The 14,740-nt window shown below is 43.6% G+C and overlaps 1 protein-coding gene across 3 annotated transcripts in view; it reads left to right on the plus strand.

Annotated features, from left to right (window-relative positions):
* DOCK1 (dedicator of cytokinesis 1) overlaps window positions 1-14,740 on the plus strand; it is a 548,347-nt gene that overhangs the window by 73,280 nt on the left and 460,327 nt on the right. For all 3 annotated transcript variants that reach the window (XM_030941069.1, XM_030941070.1, XM_030941071.1), the window contains exons 4-8: window positions 1,680-1,735; window positions 4,738-4,834; window positions 7,744-7,892; window positions 12,873-13,008; window positions 14,220-14,377. In XM_030941069.1, the coding sequence (XP_030796929.1) occupies window positions 1,680-1,735; window positions 4,738-4,834; window positions 7,744-7,892; window positions 12,873-13,008; window positions 14,220-14,377 (596 nt within the window). The remainder of the gene's footprint in view (window positions 1-1,679; window positions 1,736-4,737; window positions 4,835-7,743; window positions 7,893-12,872; window positions 13,009-14,219; window positions 14,378-14,740) is intronic.

Below are 14,740 nucleotides of genomic sequence, written 5' to 3' on the forward strand. Positions count from 1 at the left end.
TAGATCACTACCACCTCGACTTCCTGGGCTCAAGGGATTCTCCTCCCTCAGCCTCCCAAGTAGCTGGGACTACAGGTGCACACCACCATGCCTAGCTAATTTGTAAAAAAATTTTGGCAGAGACAGGATCTCACCATCTTGCCCTGGCTGATGGTGAGCTCCTAGGCTCCTAGGCTCAAGTGATCCTCTCACCTTGGCCTCCCGAAGTGCTGATTGCAGGCGTGCACCTCTGAGCCTGGCCCGGCCTTGTTTGTTGCTGAGCCTCTGACTCTCTGCCTGATGCCTTCCCTCTCTGTGATAATTCTTCTTTCTATGGAGTTTGGCCACTTTCCTTGTTGGCAGAAGCAACATGAATCATTGGTGCCTGCTAGACCCGTTCAGCCCCCTGCCTGCCCCCTGCCCTTCCCAAGCTTGAGTAGTAGTCTGTTTTCTGCATCATTCAGGGCTGGATGCTGGGGAAACCCAGGCAGAAGCTTCCATTCCCACAACAGACGCCTTGAAGCCACAGGGGTGCCACTTAATCATTTTCTGCTGCATGCACTAAATTTAACGGAGGAAGCGGTAGCTGGGTTGCGTTGTACCGCCCAAGACCCCAGCCCCATTGCCTCTTTTCTTACCTTCCTTTGCTTGCCTCTGCTTTACTTTAGTTAAGGGAGTTATTTTGCTTGCTCAGGAAGCAGGACCCAAAGTTTTTTTTTTTTTTTTCCCTGAGGCAGAGTGTTGCTCTGTCACCCAGGCTGGAATGCAGTGGCATGATCTCTGCTCACTGCAACCTCCACTTCCCAAGTTCAAGCGATTCTCCTGCCTCAGTCTTCTGAGTAGCTGGGATTATAGGCCCCCACCACCACACCTGGCTAATTTTTGTATTTTTAATAGAGACGGGGTTTCACCACGTTGGCCAGACTGGTCTTGAACTCCTGACCTCAAGTGATCCACCTGCCTCGGCCTCACAAAGTGTTGGGATTACATCCCACCTGGCCTAGGACCCAAACTCTTGATAAAGCTCTTCCTGGCACTTCATAGAACGTGCCTGAGGCTGAGTGTCCTCTTGAGAAACTCTCCCCCAGGCTTCATTCTCTTCGGCTCACATGTGCATTGCACTTGAGAGAGGCAGGCCACCTTATCAGCGGAAGCTAGGCTGTGCCCCCAGGTGTTGTGCAGATTGGGTGACATTCGGCCTGCCTTCCTGTATTTTACCAGAGAGCCCCCCTGTTGGGGAGGTCTCTGAGAAAGTCCCCATGGGTCTGGGTATGTGGTCAGCGCACAAGGGACAATTGGTGGTGTAAACCAACTTTCATCATTTCGAAAGAGGAGACCATCACCAAAAATTGCTTTTGAGGCACCAGTTGGCCTTTGATCTGCCTGTGTTGAGGCCAAAAAGGTGTGATCTATGGAGCAGCCTGCGAATTGCTGTATCTTTGTGGCCTTTTTCCTTTGCACGTGTGTTGTCTGTTTGCTTCTAAGACATCGGCAGAGTCTGTACTGTGAGCTGAGTGAGTTGCTGTCTTTTCCACGTCTTTGTGTTTTCTTTGATGTGTTACATATGGGGCTTAGCATAAGACTTCAAAAATTAAGAGCGATCTAGCCACCCCTCATCCCACCTTTTTGGGTACTATTGTTTGATTTGCAGTCAGCAATCCTATTGATAATAAAAGCTACTTTTTTTTTTCTCTCCAAAGGGTATATTTCCTGCTTCATATATTCACCTTAAAGAAGCAATAGTTGAAGGAAAAGGGTGAGTCTGGTCTTGATGTTTAAATGAAGAATTGCAATGACTATATTTGGCCTTGCTGCTGTTTTGTATGATGGCGTAATATCAGAGGGTCAAGACAGTGGGTGTGATTGACTCCAGGGGGGCAGGAGTTTTGGGGAGAGAAAGGGGACTTGTGATTCAGAGTTGTGTTTAACATGACTTTGATCCTTTACAGAGTCTGAAGTCAGCACCGTGCTTGCACTCACTGTCCTTAAACCTGGGGTCACTGTTGGAAAGCATTCGCCCTGGTGCTCTGTGCGTCCTCTGTGACCTATTGACTTCATTTGGCAGAGACTCCAAAGCCCCCCAGCTCTGAGTCCCCCCCCCCCCTTTTTTTTTTGGGAAGACATTGCAGGCTGTGATATAAATGGAGTTTAGGGTGAAGCAACAGTTGTTAACTTGGGACATGCATGAGTTTACATTTTGTCTAATTGTGATGTATGTGTCCTAGAGGTCATAAAACTGATGTATAAGATCATTAAAAGGACATTTCTAGAACAGGAACCCATTAGGCAGGAATGGCAAATGAATAACCAGGTGTGAACTTGGAAGAAGGAACATTAAAATGTTTTCTTTTTTTGTCTCTGCTGCATCTTCACACTCAGTTAAATATGTAAATTATAAAATTACTAATCATATGATTACTGCATAATGACATCTCTTTGGCTGATTACAAAATTGCCTTTCCAAGCACTGTACTTTTAACATATGAAAAGGACTGTTCGGGTTCCATAGTTCCATGATGCATAATTAAAACGAAGAAAATAATTTAGAGGCATGAATGATAATGACCTACGATATGGTACTTTTTAGACAGATTAAGTGTTTTGTCTGCAAAGTTTTAAAGGGAAGAAAAAGAAAGTTGAAACTTTTACTCTGTGGAAGTAACTGAATCAAGTGTGAATTTAGTGTACTTTATATCTGCATTTGAATCCTTATACAGGGGAGACTGTGTATGATTATTTAAAAAGCACTTTGATATATACAAAAGAATATATGTAAAATGTAATTATGAAGCATGATAATAAAGTGGACAACAGGTTATTCTGAGTCTCAATAAATAGAGTCACACCTAACCAGACAGGCACCTATTCACCCTGTTCACATGGTGGAAGGGAGGTCACTGAGCTCCAAGCTTCTCATAGCCAGTGTGAGGAGCCCCCAGTGGACTCCACCCAGGATCCATAAGATGAAAACAGCCCAGTTGTTGTTGCAGGTCCTCACACTGTGAGCGGAAGGAAATTTCTGCCTGCGGACTTTGTAGGGATGACACCTTAGCCTGTAATGGACCACACTTCCATCAGCATCCTTACTGGGAAACTTGGGGACCTCCTTGGCAGGCTGGAGTGCAATGGTACAATCTTGACTCACTGCAACTTCCGCCTCCCAGGTTCAGGGATTCTCCTGCCTCAGCCTCCTGAGTAGCTGGGACTACAGGCCCGCCCCACCATGCCTGGCTAATTTTTTGTGTTTATTTATTTATATTTAGTAGAGATAGGGTTTCACCATGTTGGCCAGGCTGGTCTCAAACTCCTGACCTCGTGATCCACCCAACTCAGCCTCCCAAAGTGGTGGGATTACAGGCGTGAGCCGCCACGCCCAGCCTGAAGGGTCATTCTTCATGACAGTTTTCTAGGGGATGATCTTGCCCGCACCCTTCCCTCCGATGACTGGTTCTGGAACTATCCACGAGACCACTGTTCTTTTGGGGCCCCTGTTGTCTCTTGCTTTGAGATCCTCCCCTCCGCTATCAATAAGTCATTGCAGGCCTGATCCCCAATCGTGAGCCAAAGTCAGCGTTCCTTCCACAGATCTGGACTCTGTGCACATCAAGGGATGTAGGTGGAACCTATTGTAGCGTCCCTCAGGATTCCATGCTGGCCACAGTCTTGCCTGTTCAGGACATACAGACAACCTGTGGGACCAGCTAGCCTAACTACACCAGCCACAAATTCACTCTCTCCCCCCACCCCTCAGTAGTCTGAGTCTTACTTAGCATAGTGCCTGACCCAGAGCACATGCCCAGGAAGCAACGGTTGATTTGATGAAAACCAGCACCTAAATAGGTAATGAGTTAAGAATAAGTCAAAGGGCTGGGCGCGGTGGCTCATGCCTGTAATCCCAGCACTTTGAGAGGCTGAGGTGGGCATATCACCTGAAGTCAGGCATTTCAAGACCAGCCTGGCCAATGTGGTGAAACCTCGTCTCTACTAAAAATACAAAAATTAGCCGGGCGTGGTGGCGGGCACCTGTAATCCCAGCTACTTGGGAGGCTGAGTCAGGAGAATCGCTTGAACCCAGGAGGCAGAGATTGCAGTGAGCTGAGATTGCACCACTGCACTCCAGCCTGTGTGACAGAGCAAGACACCGTCTCAAAAAAAAAGAGTGAGTCAAAGGTTAACCTTTTGGGGTGGAGGAAAAAGGGTAAGAAAGAGGATACAGAGTTTGATCTGAGCTGGCATCAGCTAGAGTAACCATGGACATTTGGAAGCTGTAACCTCTCATATTTTGCCAAGGATAACTGCTTCATGTATTATCATGTCAGTGAGTTTTATGCATGATGGAAAATGTAGAAATCATCTTAACCCAAACCTGCATTTTAATGCCACATGGACCAGCTGTAATTTATGGCACCTTTAAGATAGATGGGTACACATATTATGAATATACTTTCCTTTTGCCAGACCTTGACGTTCTGTAGACTTTTAATGGAATATTATTTGCCTCCTTCATCTTACCTTGACGTATGAGGTGGATGGCTTACGTGTAGGGTAATGTATGAACCTTCCCAAGCTCTGTACAAATATAACTTGTCCCTTCGTGGAGACGTATGTATTTATATATGTGAATGCAGTCTTATTTGTAGATTTTCTTCCCATTTGCTTAATACTGAGCACTATGGCCTGGTTGTGAAATTTACAGGTACAGCTCACAGCAGGCAGTGAAACCGTGGACTCAGCTGCTCTTTCCTTCTTTCCTCCCAGGCAACATGAAACAGTCATCCCGGGTGACCTCCCCCTCATCCAGGAAGTCACCACGACACTCCGAGAGTGGTCCACCATCTGGAGGCAGCTCTACGTGGTGAGAAAATGAGATATTCATTCAAAGCTTAGAAATAGAGAGTGAGCTTTTTTGACCCTGATTTGCCAATGGGATGTTTTTCTTTCTCAGCGAACCTTAAAAGCAGAGCTTCCGAGACAGAATTTTACTCAGAAAAGGCAAAGGAAGTGACATGACTGAGAGTTTAGCCCCTGTTGGGGGCTGTGTGCCCTTCGACCTGCCATGTATTTGGGTGTATTACAGTGAGCTGTAGCAGAAGGACTATCGGATGTGTCTTTCTTTGCATTGGAAGGAGAAATGTGGTTGTTTTCAGGCCCCTGGAACACGGGATCGGGCAGTGTGTTGATGTCACCTTTTAAACAGTAATAGGTGCTTATTTAAGGATCCAGTAGAGGGCAATTACTATTTATTTATTTATTTATTTATTTATTGCCATTGTCTGACAGTAGGTAATACCTCTTATCATTTAAGAAAAACAACAGAGTCTTCTAGAGTTAACCGTGTTTGTGACAGGGATAGGGAGATATTTTACATTCCAGCGTCGTGTGCAATTGTCCAGTTCTCCTGATCACAGAAGAAGTCTTATTAATGCAGAGAGGTTGAAGCTCTGACATCTTCCATTTCATATTCCCTCAGGGCATTTCTTTGCACATAAATTCATATTTGCAGAAGATTACCTTTTGTTAAGCTTGTATTTCTATTCAGAGTGTTGATTTCTCATATGCTAATGTTATTATCACCAAGCCAGGGCTCTGGAAGGAAGTCGGTACGTTAATTTCTTGAGAACATAGAAAACTTCCTAAAGTCCTGCAGCTGCTTGTTGGGCAGGCTTGTTGTTTTTGATTATACAGTGGTTTCCTGTAAATGCACAGTAATAAGCAGTTGCAGTAATTGTCATCAAACGTAGTCAAAAACCTAAAAGCGTAAAGTTAGCCATGAATGTTTTGTGTAAATCTGAGCAATTCTGTAGTCAGTGTTTCATCATCAACTTAGCAATTTTTAAACAAAAATATGGCAACAAAACAAACAGGAGTTGATGCTAATAGTCAGTGGACCTCCTTAAGTCTATCACCCTAGAGTAGGTATTCTTAATGAGCACCTTCGTTTCCTTTCACAAAACTTAAATTTGCCTCGGATAGACTTACATGGTTGGATTTGTGCAAAACAAGCCAAAAATGGTTATAATATTTTTCTATGGGTTGGGTGCAGGGGCTCATGCCTGTAATCCCAGCACTTTGGGAGGCTGAGGCGAATGGATCACCTGAGGTTAGGACTTTGAGACCAGCCTGGCCAACATGGCAAAACCCCATCTCTACTAAAAATACAAACATTAACTGGGTGTGGTGGAGTACACCTGTAGTCCCAGCTACTCGGGAAGGAAAGGCAGGAGAATTGCTTGAACCTGGAAGGTGGAGGTTGCAATGAGCCAAGATTGCACCATTGCACTCCAGCCTAGGTAACAGAGTGAGACCCCTTCTCAAAAAAAAAAAAAAAAAAAAAAAAAAAATTCATAAGAGTTTTTGGCTCTGCTCTGTGGTCGTAGATATTAGCAAACTATTAAGGATTTTAGATAGTTGATATGGCTTTAGAACAGTGGACAAGAGAAGGCAGTGTGGATATTAGAAACTCCTAGAAAGAAGGTTAAATACCAGTGTGAGGTATGTGGTTCAGTTCTGTAGAAGGGGAGCTTTTAAAAAAAGTGGCAGTGAACACAGTTAATGTTTTAAAGATATCTTCTTTAGATATCTTTAGCTATCTTATTTATTTATTTATTTAGATATCTTTTATTTAGATATCTTTTTTATTTATTTATTTTTTGAGACAGGGTCTTGCTCTGTTGCCCAGGCTAGACTACAGTGGCACAATCACAGCTCCCTGCAGCCTGAACCTCCTGGGCTCAAGCGATGCTCCCATCTCAGCCTACTGGATAGCTGGGACTACACCTGTGAGCCACCATGCTCAGCTAATTTTTTAATTTTTGAAGAGATGAGGTTTCCTTATGTTGCCCAGGCTGGTTTCCAACTCCTGGGCTCCAGCAGTCCTCCCGCCTCTGCTTCCCAAAGTGCTAGGATTATAAGCCTGAGCTCCCAAGGCCAGTAGTGCTTAGAATTTTATCACATTAGGTTCCACCTAGATTTCTTTTCATGGAAAGAACCACTGAGTTATTTTCCTTCACATAATCTCTAATCTCCTTGATTATTGTACACTTGTAATTGCAAGCTGCAAACTGTTGCTTTTCTTTGAACCGTCAGTCCCATCAAAATTCTTAGAAAGTGGTAAGAAGTGTGAGTTTTGCATCTTATTTGCATTTTCCTCTTGTCACAGAAGCACCAAAGCTTGTAGATTGAGATTTGGCCCCTTGCAGAAGTGTCTCTTGTGGGTTGTACACACCACAGTGTGCAGCAGCCAGCCCAGGGTGGAATGCTGCTTCTTCCCTATAGTTCAGCTGAGAGCAAGGCCGAGGAGTTCAGGTTCTCAGTGTGCTGATAAGGGTCTAGGGTGCAGGGTGTTCTGAAGACCATATGCAGGTTGTAGGATTCAGATCTTTAGGCTAAGACTAATTCTGGAGGAGCTTTAAGAGTTGCCCGTCTCTGATCCAGATGCAGGAAGCTCACGAGCAGGTGTGAGCTTCAAGGTCTAGCCCGTGTTGGGATCACCTTTTTGCTTTAGTGGCACGTAGAATGTTGGATGAAATCTTGGGGATTATGCATTACTTTTTATTCTTTTAATATTTTAATGTCTCGTGGAAAACCAATTCCAAATAATATGTTTCAGTGTATGCTGAAAGCACCTTTTAATTCAACATTAACTAAATCTCGTGATCTAGTGCTTATACCTCATGTGTATTTGAAGAGATACCCATTCTCTACCATCTTCACAATGCTGTTTTGTAACAAAATCTTTATGATTGGGTTTTTCCCCCTGTATAGCAAGATAACAGGGAGATGTTTCGAAGTGTGCGGCACATGATCTATGACCTTATTGAATGGCGATCACAAATTCTTTCTGGAACTCTGCCGCAGGATGAGCTCAAAGAACTGAAGAAGAAGGTCACAGCCAAAATTGATTATGGAAACAGGTTTGTTTATTTGAAAGATGATTTCACGCTTAAATTATCCAATGTAATAACATCACTATAAGCCTTCAAGAGACTGAGATCACATTTTATCATAAAACAACATGTCTACCCTCAAAATAATGGCATGTTTTTCATTTTGAAAAGGATGAGGTATTTTCCACTGGATTCTGAACAGGGGAATTTTGTGAGCCATTCTTGAAACCTTGTCATTATTCAAGGGATAGAGCCAAGAAGCCAGGGAGCCTGTCGTTTTCACCGTTCTGGAGGGAACCGTATCATTACTCCCATAGCAAGGAACTTTTACTTCTGATCATAGTTTTTGACATTGAGTCCAGATCTGGCGGGGCCTTGTGTAGTGACAAGCAACAGGTTTCTTTCTGTGGAATCCAAAGTTCTGAGAGTCGGAGTGGACATTAGATCACTGGAAAGTTTGTCACCTGTGTAGGCTTGCCAGATTTCACAAACAGAAATACAGCCCAGTTAAATTTCACTGCAGTAAACAACAAATAGTTGCTTTGTGCAATTATGTCTCTTGCCAGAGCAAGAGCTGTTCCCATCCACAGCAGGCATGCCCCCGGCTCTGCATGAGTGCCTTTAGTGCTCACCCCTGCCTACAGCTGTACCTTCTAGTGGTAGCACGTGTTTTTTGATGCTGAAAGGAAACAAGCTGCTCTGATCCTAATTCTGCTGGGTCCTGTAACTAGAATGAGGCCATGCCCTTTTCCACCTGATAATATTTGGATTTTTCATAGAATAGCAGAGCTGCAAGAAGCTTTAAAAAGTATGTGGTCACACGGTTCCCAAATGCTCTTCTATATCAGAATCACTTGGATAGCTGTTGAATTATAGAATCTTGAAACCTATCCCTTAAGGCTCTGATTTGTGATATCTGGGATGCTGGCTGGAAATCTCAAGTTTTTTTGTTTTGTTTTATTATTATTATTATTTTTTGCGATGGAGTTTCGCCCTTGTTGTCCAGGCTGGAGTGCAGTGGTGTGATCTTGGCTCACCACAACCTCTGCCTCCTGGGTTGAAGTGATTCTCCTGCTTCAGCCTCCTGAGTAGCTGGGATTACAGGCATGCACCACCACTCCTGGCTAATTTTGTATTTTTAGTAGAGATGGAGTTTCTCCATGTTGGTCATGCTGGTCTCAAACTCCCGACCTCAGGTGATCCGCCCGCCTCAGCATCCCAAAGTAACCGGGATTACAGGCGTGAGCCACTGCGCCCGGCCGGAAGTCTCAGTTTTTAAAAATAGAGTGGGGTTGTGCTGGACAGCAGATTTGGAAAACTTCTGGTTTAATTCAACCCCCTCATTTTGCACGTTGGAATGTGGAAGTCAGAAAAGAGAAGGGGCTTGCTTCCAGCCACTCAGCAGAAAGGAGTCCGGGTAAATCAGAGAACCTTTCTGTAAAATCAGAATTATCACATAATTTTCTGGTAATTTATATTTTGAAGTGTGAAAAATTTCTTAAAGCAACATTATGAGCAAGATGTAGGGTTTGGATTAGAAATGCTGTAGGAGAAGGTTTTTGTTTTTTTTTTTTCCGGAAAGCCTGAAATATTAGCTATTATTGCAGTAAAACCCACTTCAAGACCACCTGCTTAAAAAAGCAGACTTTTGGAGCTTTGATTTGATTTTCTATTGGGGTATCATAATTTAAACTTATGTTCAGAGACCACCTGCTTAATTTGGCTGCAGGAAGCTAGCAAAATACATTGTATCATGGAAAAATGTAGTTAAGGAAGGAAGTGTTTCCAAATACAATTTACTACTTTGATAGGAAATACAGTCCTTAATAAGACAGTTTTTTTTTGCCCAAGGATCTCCAGCCTCCTCTATAATTTCTCCAAAGCCCAGCACTCTGCATATATCTTCCTAGTGCTTCCTTCAGAAAACCTGTATGATGCAAAATGATATCACAGTGTTGAATGTTTGATTTTAAGGTGGGTGGATTTAATAAGGGAAAGATGTTTTGTGTCTTTTTTCATTCATTGCTTAGGCATTCTTGCCTTTTAAATTTATTTTTAACCTGGGTGGAGGGGTTTGGAGAGCTATTTGAGAATGTGATGAAGGTCTTAGTTAGACCATATCTCTAGAAAAATGCACATACACAATACACACATACAGGCACACAGACCTCCCAACACAGACACACACACGCGCGCACGCACACACACACACACACACACACAGTTGTACACATGATTTCAAGTTGTGGAGGGGCTCCTACGCTGTCCTCATAGGTGCATTAGGTTTCCATGGACTTCATTTCTACATTGCCTTGCTGTGGTAAGTTGCACCTTTATAATGGAAATTCACTCTGATTCAGAACCAGCTGCACACTGTTTGCTGAGAATATTGCATAGAAGGGTTGACTGGACAGGCCACTTCGTGTGACGGTTTGCATGTGGCATTCTAGAAGGAGCATGGCTCTGCCATTGGAGAGTTCTGACACAGCCCAGGCTTTTGGAATAAATAACTTCTCCGAGCTTAGGTTTCCTCCTTTGTGCAATGGGTCTGACCATCTGCCCTGGCAGGTGTGAGGTCATGACGTGGCAGGACGTGCATAGCAGGCTGGCACAGGGCCGTCCTCTCATGTGTTCCCGGAGGGACCCCAATTCTGCGTGGCCTGTAGGACCTACTGGCTGGGCCTCCTAAGCTGGTGCTTTGTAGCTACCCTGGCACCAGCACTGATATGCCCATACCAGAAGTAATCATGCCTACACTAGAAGTGACCACGCCGCCATGAACATTGGCCCTACCCACAGTAGTACTGACTCTATCCACGCATTACCGACCCCGCCCACACCAGTATTGACCCCGCCCACGCCAGTACAAACCCCGCCCACACCGTCTGACCCTGCTTATACCAGCACGTTCCTAGGGGCTAGTTTGGGGATAGGTTAAGGAGTAGTATTTGGGAGGGAGGAGCTTGCCTTGTTAGTGAGACATGTTACAAAGATAAATAACGAGACCTTAAAATGCTTTTTACATTTTTGAGACTCTGTCTCGAGAAAAAAAAAAAAAAAAAAAAAAAAAAGCCTCTATTTGTTTAAAGTCTGTTTACCCTGATGCTGTTGACAGGCCCGGTTGGTCCTCCTGCTTCACCGTCAGTGGAATTTGCTCAATAGATATTAAAAGGAAAAAATGAGTTTTCTGTATTTGCCTTCCCAGTGGTACAGTGCTTGAGCAAAACTCCAAAGACTAAATATGTTTGAGCTGCTGGCAGACTCATATCTGACTTTAAGGTGTGTGACCTCGAGACTCGAAGTCTCAGGGTAGTTTTTCTAAATGGAGCATTTATGGGCAATTCCACTTTCCTCTTTAATTTGTAACTATAAAGATGTTCTCTAATTGAAATGTATCATTCTTTTTTTTTGAGATGGAGTCTCGCTCTGTCGCCCAGGCTGGAGTGCAGTGACCGGATCTCAGCTCACTGCAAGCTCCGCCTCCCGGGTTTACGCCATTCTCCTGCCTCAGCCTCCTGAGTAGCTGGGACTACAGGCGCCTGCCACCTCGCCCGGCTAGTTTTTTTGTATTTTTTTAGTAGAGACGGGGTTTCACCATGTTAGCCAGCATGGTCTTGATCTCCTGACCTCGTGATCCGCCCGTCTCGGCCTCCCAAAGGAAATTTATCATTCTTTCAAACGACTCTCTTTCCTTTTTCACATTGTGAAAAAAGCCTGTCTCCATAGACTTGTTAATTACAGGAATATAAAATCCCAACAGCAGGGTAAGAGGCACCTACGGTTAAATTTCTGCCCTTAGACCTGCATGTTTTGTTAATAAGAAAGCCAGAACCTACTGCCAGATCACAACTCTTGATCTCTTTTGTCACACAACTGCCTGTGTTCTTTAAATAAAAACTGTGGTAAAAATCACCTTATAATTTTGTTGGATTTGAGGAATCAGAGAGAATGTTCCCCAATACTGTTACAGACTGGACAGATTTATTAGCCAGATGTTACTTGTGTTTTTAGTTGGCAACTGCATTTAGCCATTTGGCCAGGAAGTTGCTTAACCTTATTGTAGATAACGTCCATATGTTTGATGTTCACATACAATAGAACATCTGTATTGAAAATCTTCCTGTGGCCTCATGTAAGGACTAGAAACTGACTCGAAGTAGAAGGGGAGACATGCAGGGGACCCTACCAGGGTCAGTGGGGAGTAAATAAGGTGGTGGGTAGATCTCTTCTCCAAGTTTTCTTCCCTCTCTTCTTTCTCAACTCTGTGATGTCACAACTGCCAGCTATGTGTTTGGGTTGATGGATGTATATGTGATTGCATATATATGTGAATATGTGTGTGTGTGTACGTATGTAGTGTGCCTTAGGCTGGGTGTGGTGGCTCACGCCTGTAATCCCAACACTTTGGGAGGCCAAGGTGGGTGGATCACCTGAGGTCAGTTGAGACCAGCCTGGCCAACATGGCGAAACCTCATCTCTACTAAAAATACAAAAATTAGCCTGGGTGTGGTGGCACACGCCTGTAATCCCAGCTACTCAGGAGGCTGAGGCAGGAGAATCTCTTGAACCTGGGAGCAGAGGTTGTAGTGAGCTGAGATTGTGCCACTGCACTCTAGCCTGGGCGACAAGAACAAGACTCTGTCTTTAAAAAAAAAAAAATAGTATGCCTTAAAACTTCTCATATTTTACATAATAATTAGTAATACATACTTCACTTGGGCCTTGTAGATCTGTAAAACTTCTCATTGGAAGACAAAGCCACTGCTGATTGCAATGGAAGTAAAAATTGAGGATTTTTTTTTTTTTTTTTTTTTTTTTACTTCTCCTGAGGTGACACATTTTGAGCTAAAGAAAGCAACCTCCAAGAATTTCATATTCCTAATATTTGTGGGCAAGCCTGACTTTCTAGGATGTTTTTACCTGCCCAGTTGCTGTGGTGGAAGTTGTGCTAGAAAATTCAACCTCCTTGGTCTCTGTGCATGAACTTCTAAATTCTTGTTGTTCTAGAATTCTAGATTTGGACCTGGTGGTTAGAGATGAAGACGGGAATATTTTGGATCCAGAATTAACTAGCACAATTAGTCTCTTCAGAGCTCATGAAATAGCTTCTAAACAAGTGGAGGAAAGGTTACAAGAGGAAAAAGTAAGTTTGACTCTCTGTAATGTGCCATTTACATTTGGAACACGTTTTCTCAGTAATACGTTTTCAACATTAGTAAAAGATCAGTCAAGCCCAGAATTTTCACTAAGAACGAACCTGAAAAGGAGTAGCTGCGGAGTGTGTGTCCTACAGCCATGAGTGGAACGGAGCCTGGTGGCACAGGATGTCACCCAGGACATGAAGGGGGATTGGACAGCATTGTGTTTCATCTTAGGAGACAGGATCCTAATGATGTTGATTTTGTGTTCTCATCTGTCAAATGGGACACAAGACTCGATTCGGCGTTTCCTCTCTGTTAATGGTAGGCAGGTTATGTATTCAAGCTCACTGAGGGCAGAGAGCACATGTCTTACTGGTTTTTCATCTTCTGTGATCTTTAATGGTATCATGTATGCATTAGCCTATTCTCGCCTTACTATAAGGAAGTGCCTGAGACTGGGTAATTTATAAAGAAAAGAGATTTAATTGGCTCATGGTTCTGCAGACTATACAGGAAGGATAGTGGCTTCTGCTTCTGGGGAGGCTTCAGGAATCTTACAATTATGGCGGAAGGTGAAGTGGGAGCCAGCACTTCACATGGGTAGAGCAGGAGGAAGAGAGAGGGTGTGCAGGGGGTGCTATACGCTACGCTTTTAAACAACCAGATCTGTGAGAACTCACCGTCATGAGGACAGCATTGAGGGGATGGTGCTAAACCATTCATGAACAATCCACCCCATGACCAGTCACCTCCCACCTCCCATAAACACACATACACACAGTAGATATTCAAAACTGATTGAATAATTGAATCATCCGTTAATTCAGCAAGTATTTACTGAGCATCTACTGTGTACCAAATGTTGAAGACATAATGATAAGTGAGACAGATGTCCTTGGAGGGTTTAGTCTAATGAGGGAACAAAAAATTAAATAACTACACATATAATAATTATTTTGATTTATTGGTTGGACACCTGAAAGTTTTGTATCTTCGAAAATAGCACAACAATTGCACGGGATACGATTTTTTGTCTGTTGTGTGAATGCATGATTTAGGAATGTGCAGGGGAGATAAGAAAGTGACTGCACCAATGGCTTTGCTGGGTTATGCCAATGAATTATTACCATTTTCTATTCTATAGGGAATAAAGAAAGCAAGTGTTAGTGATGAGCATTGCTGGGGTTGACTTTCTATTTCCTTCCATTCACAGTCTCAAAAGCAGAACATAGATATTAACAGACAAGCCAAGTTTGCTGCAACCCCTTCTCTGGCCTTGTTTGTGAACCTCAAAAACGTGGTTTGTAAAATAGGAGAAGATGCTGAAGTCCTCATGTCTCTATATGACCCTGTGGAGTCCAAATTCATCAGGTAGGTGAAATTTCTTGGCGGCTGTCTTTCCTCTTTGGTTGGTGTTAGGAACGTGGGATCAGAACCACTGAAGCGCGCCATTCATGCTGAGAGGCCCTGGATGAATGGCTGCTGGACACGACCAAGCAGCCGAGCCAAGAGCTGTCTTGGACAGTGTGATGGCAGCCAGTTTGGGCTCTGGCTCAGGGTGAACCTTCTCGCGTGTAGATTGCTATTTGCTCGTAGAGTTATAGCAATTGCAGGTACACTCTGGTCATATCTTAAGAGTGCAGCTGAAGATTGAAGTAATACTTTGTTTCCTAAGTTGTCTTCATAAGATTTTATGTATCCTGGTCCCTCAAATATCACTATTTCCAGTTTTCA

Source organism: Rhinopithecus roxellana, chromosome 11 (genome assembly GCF_007565055.1).
Source record: "Rhinopithecus roxellana isolate Shanxi Qingling chromosome 11, ASM756505v1, whole genome shotgun sequence".
In the NCBI taxonomy this organism is placed as follows: domain Eukaryota; kingdom Metazoa; phylum Chordata; class Mammalia; order Primates; family Cercopithecidae; genus Rhinopithecus; species Rhinopithecus roxellana.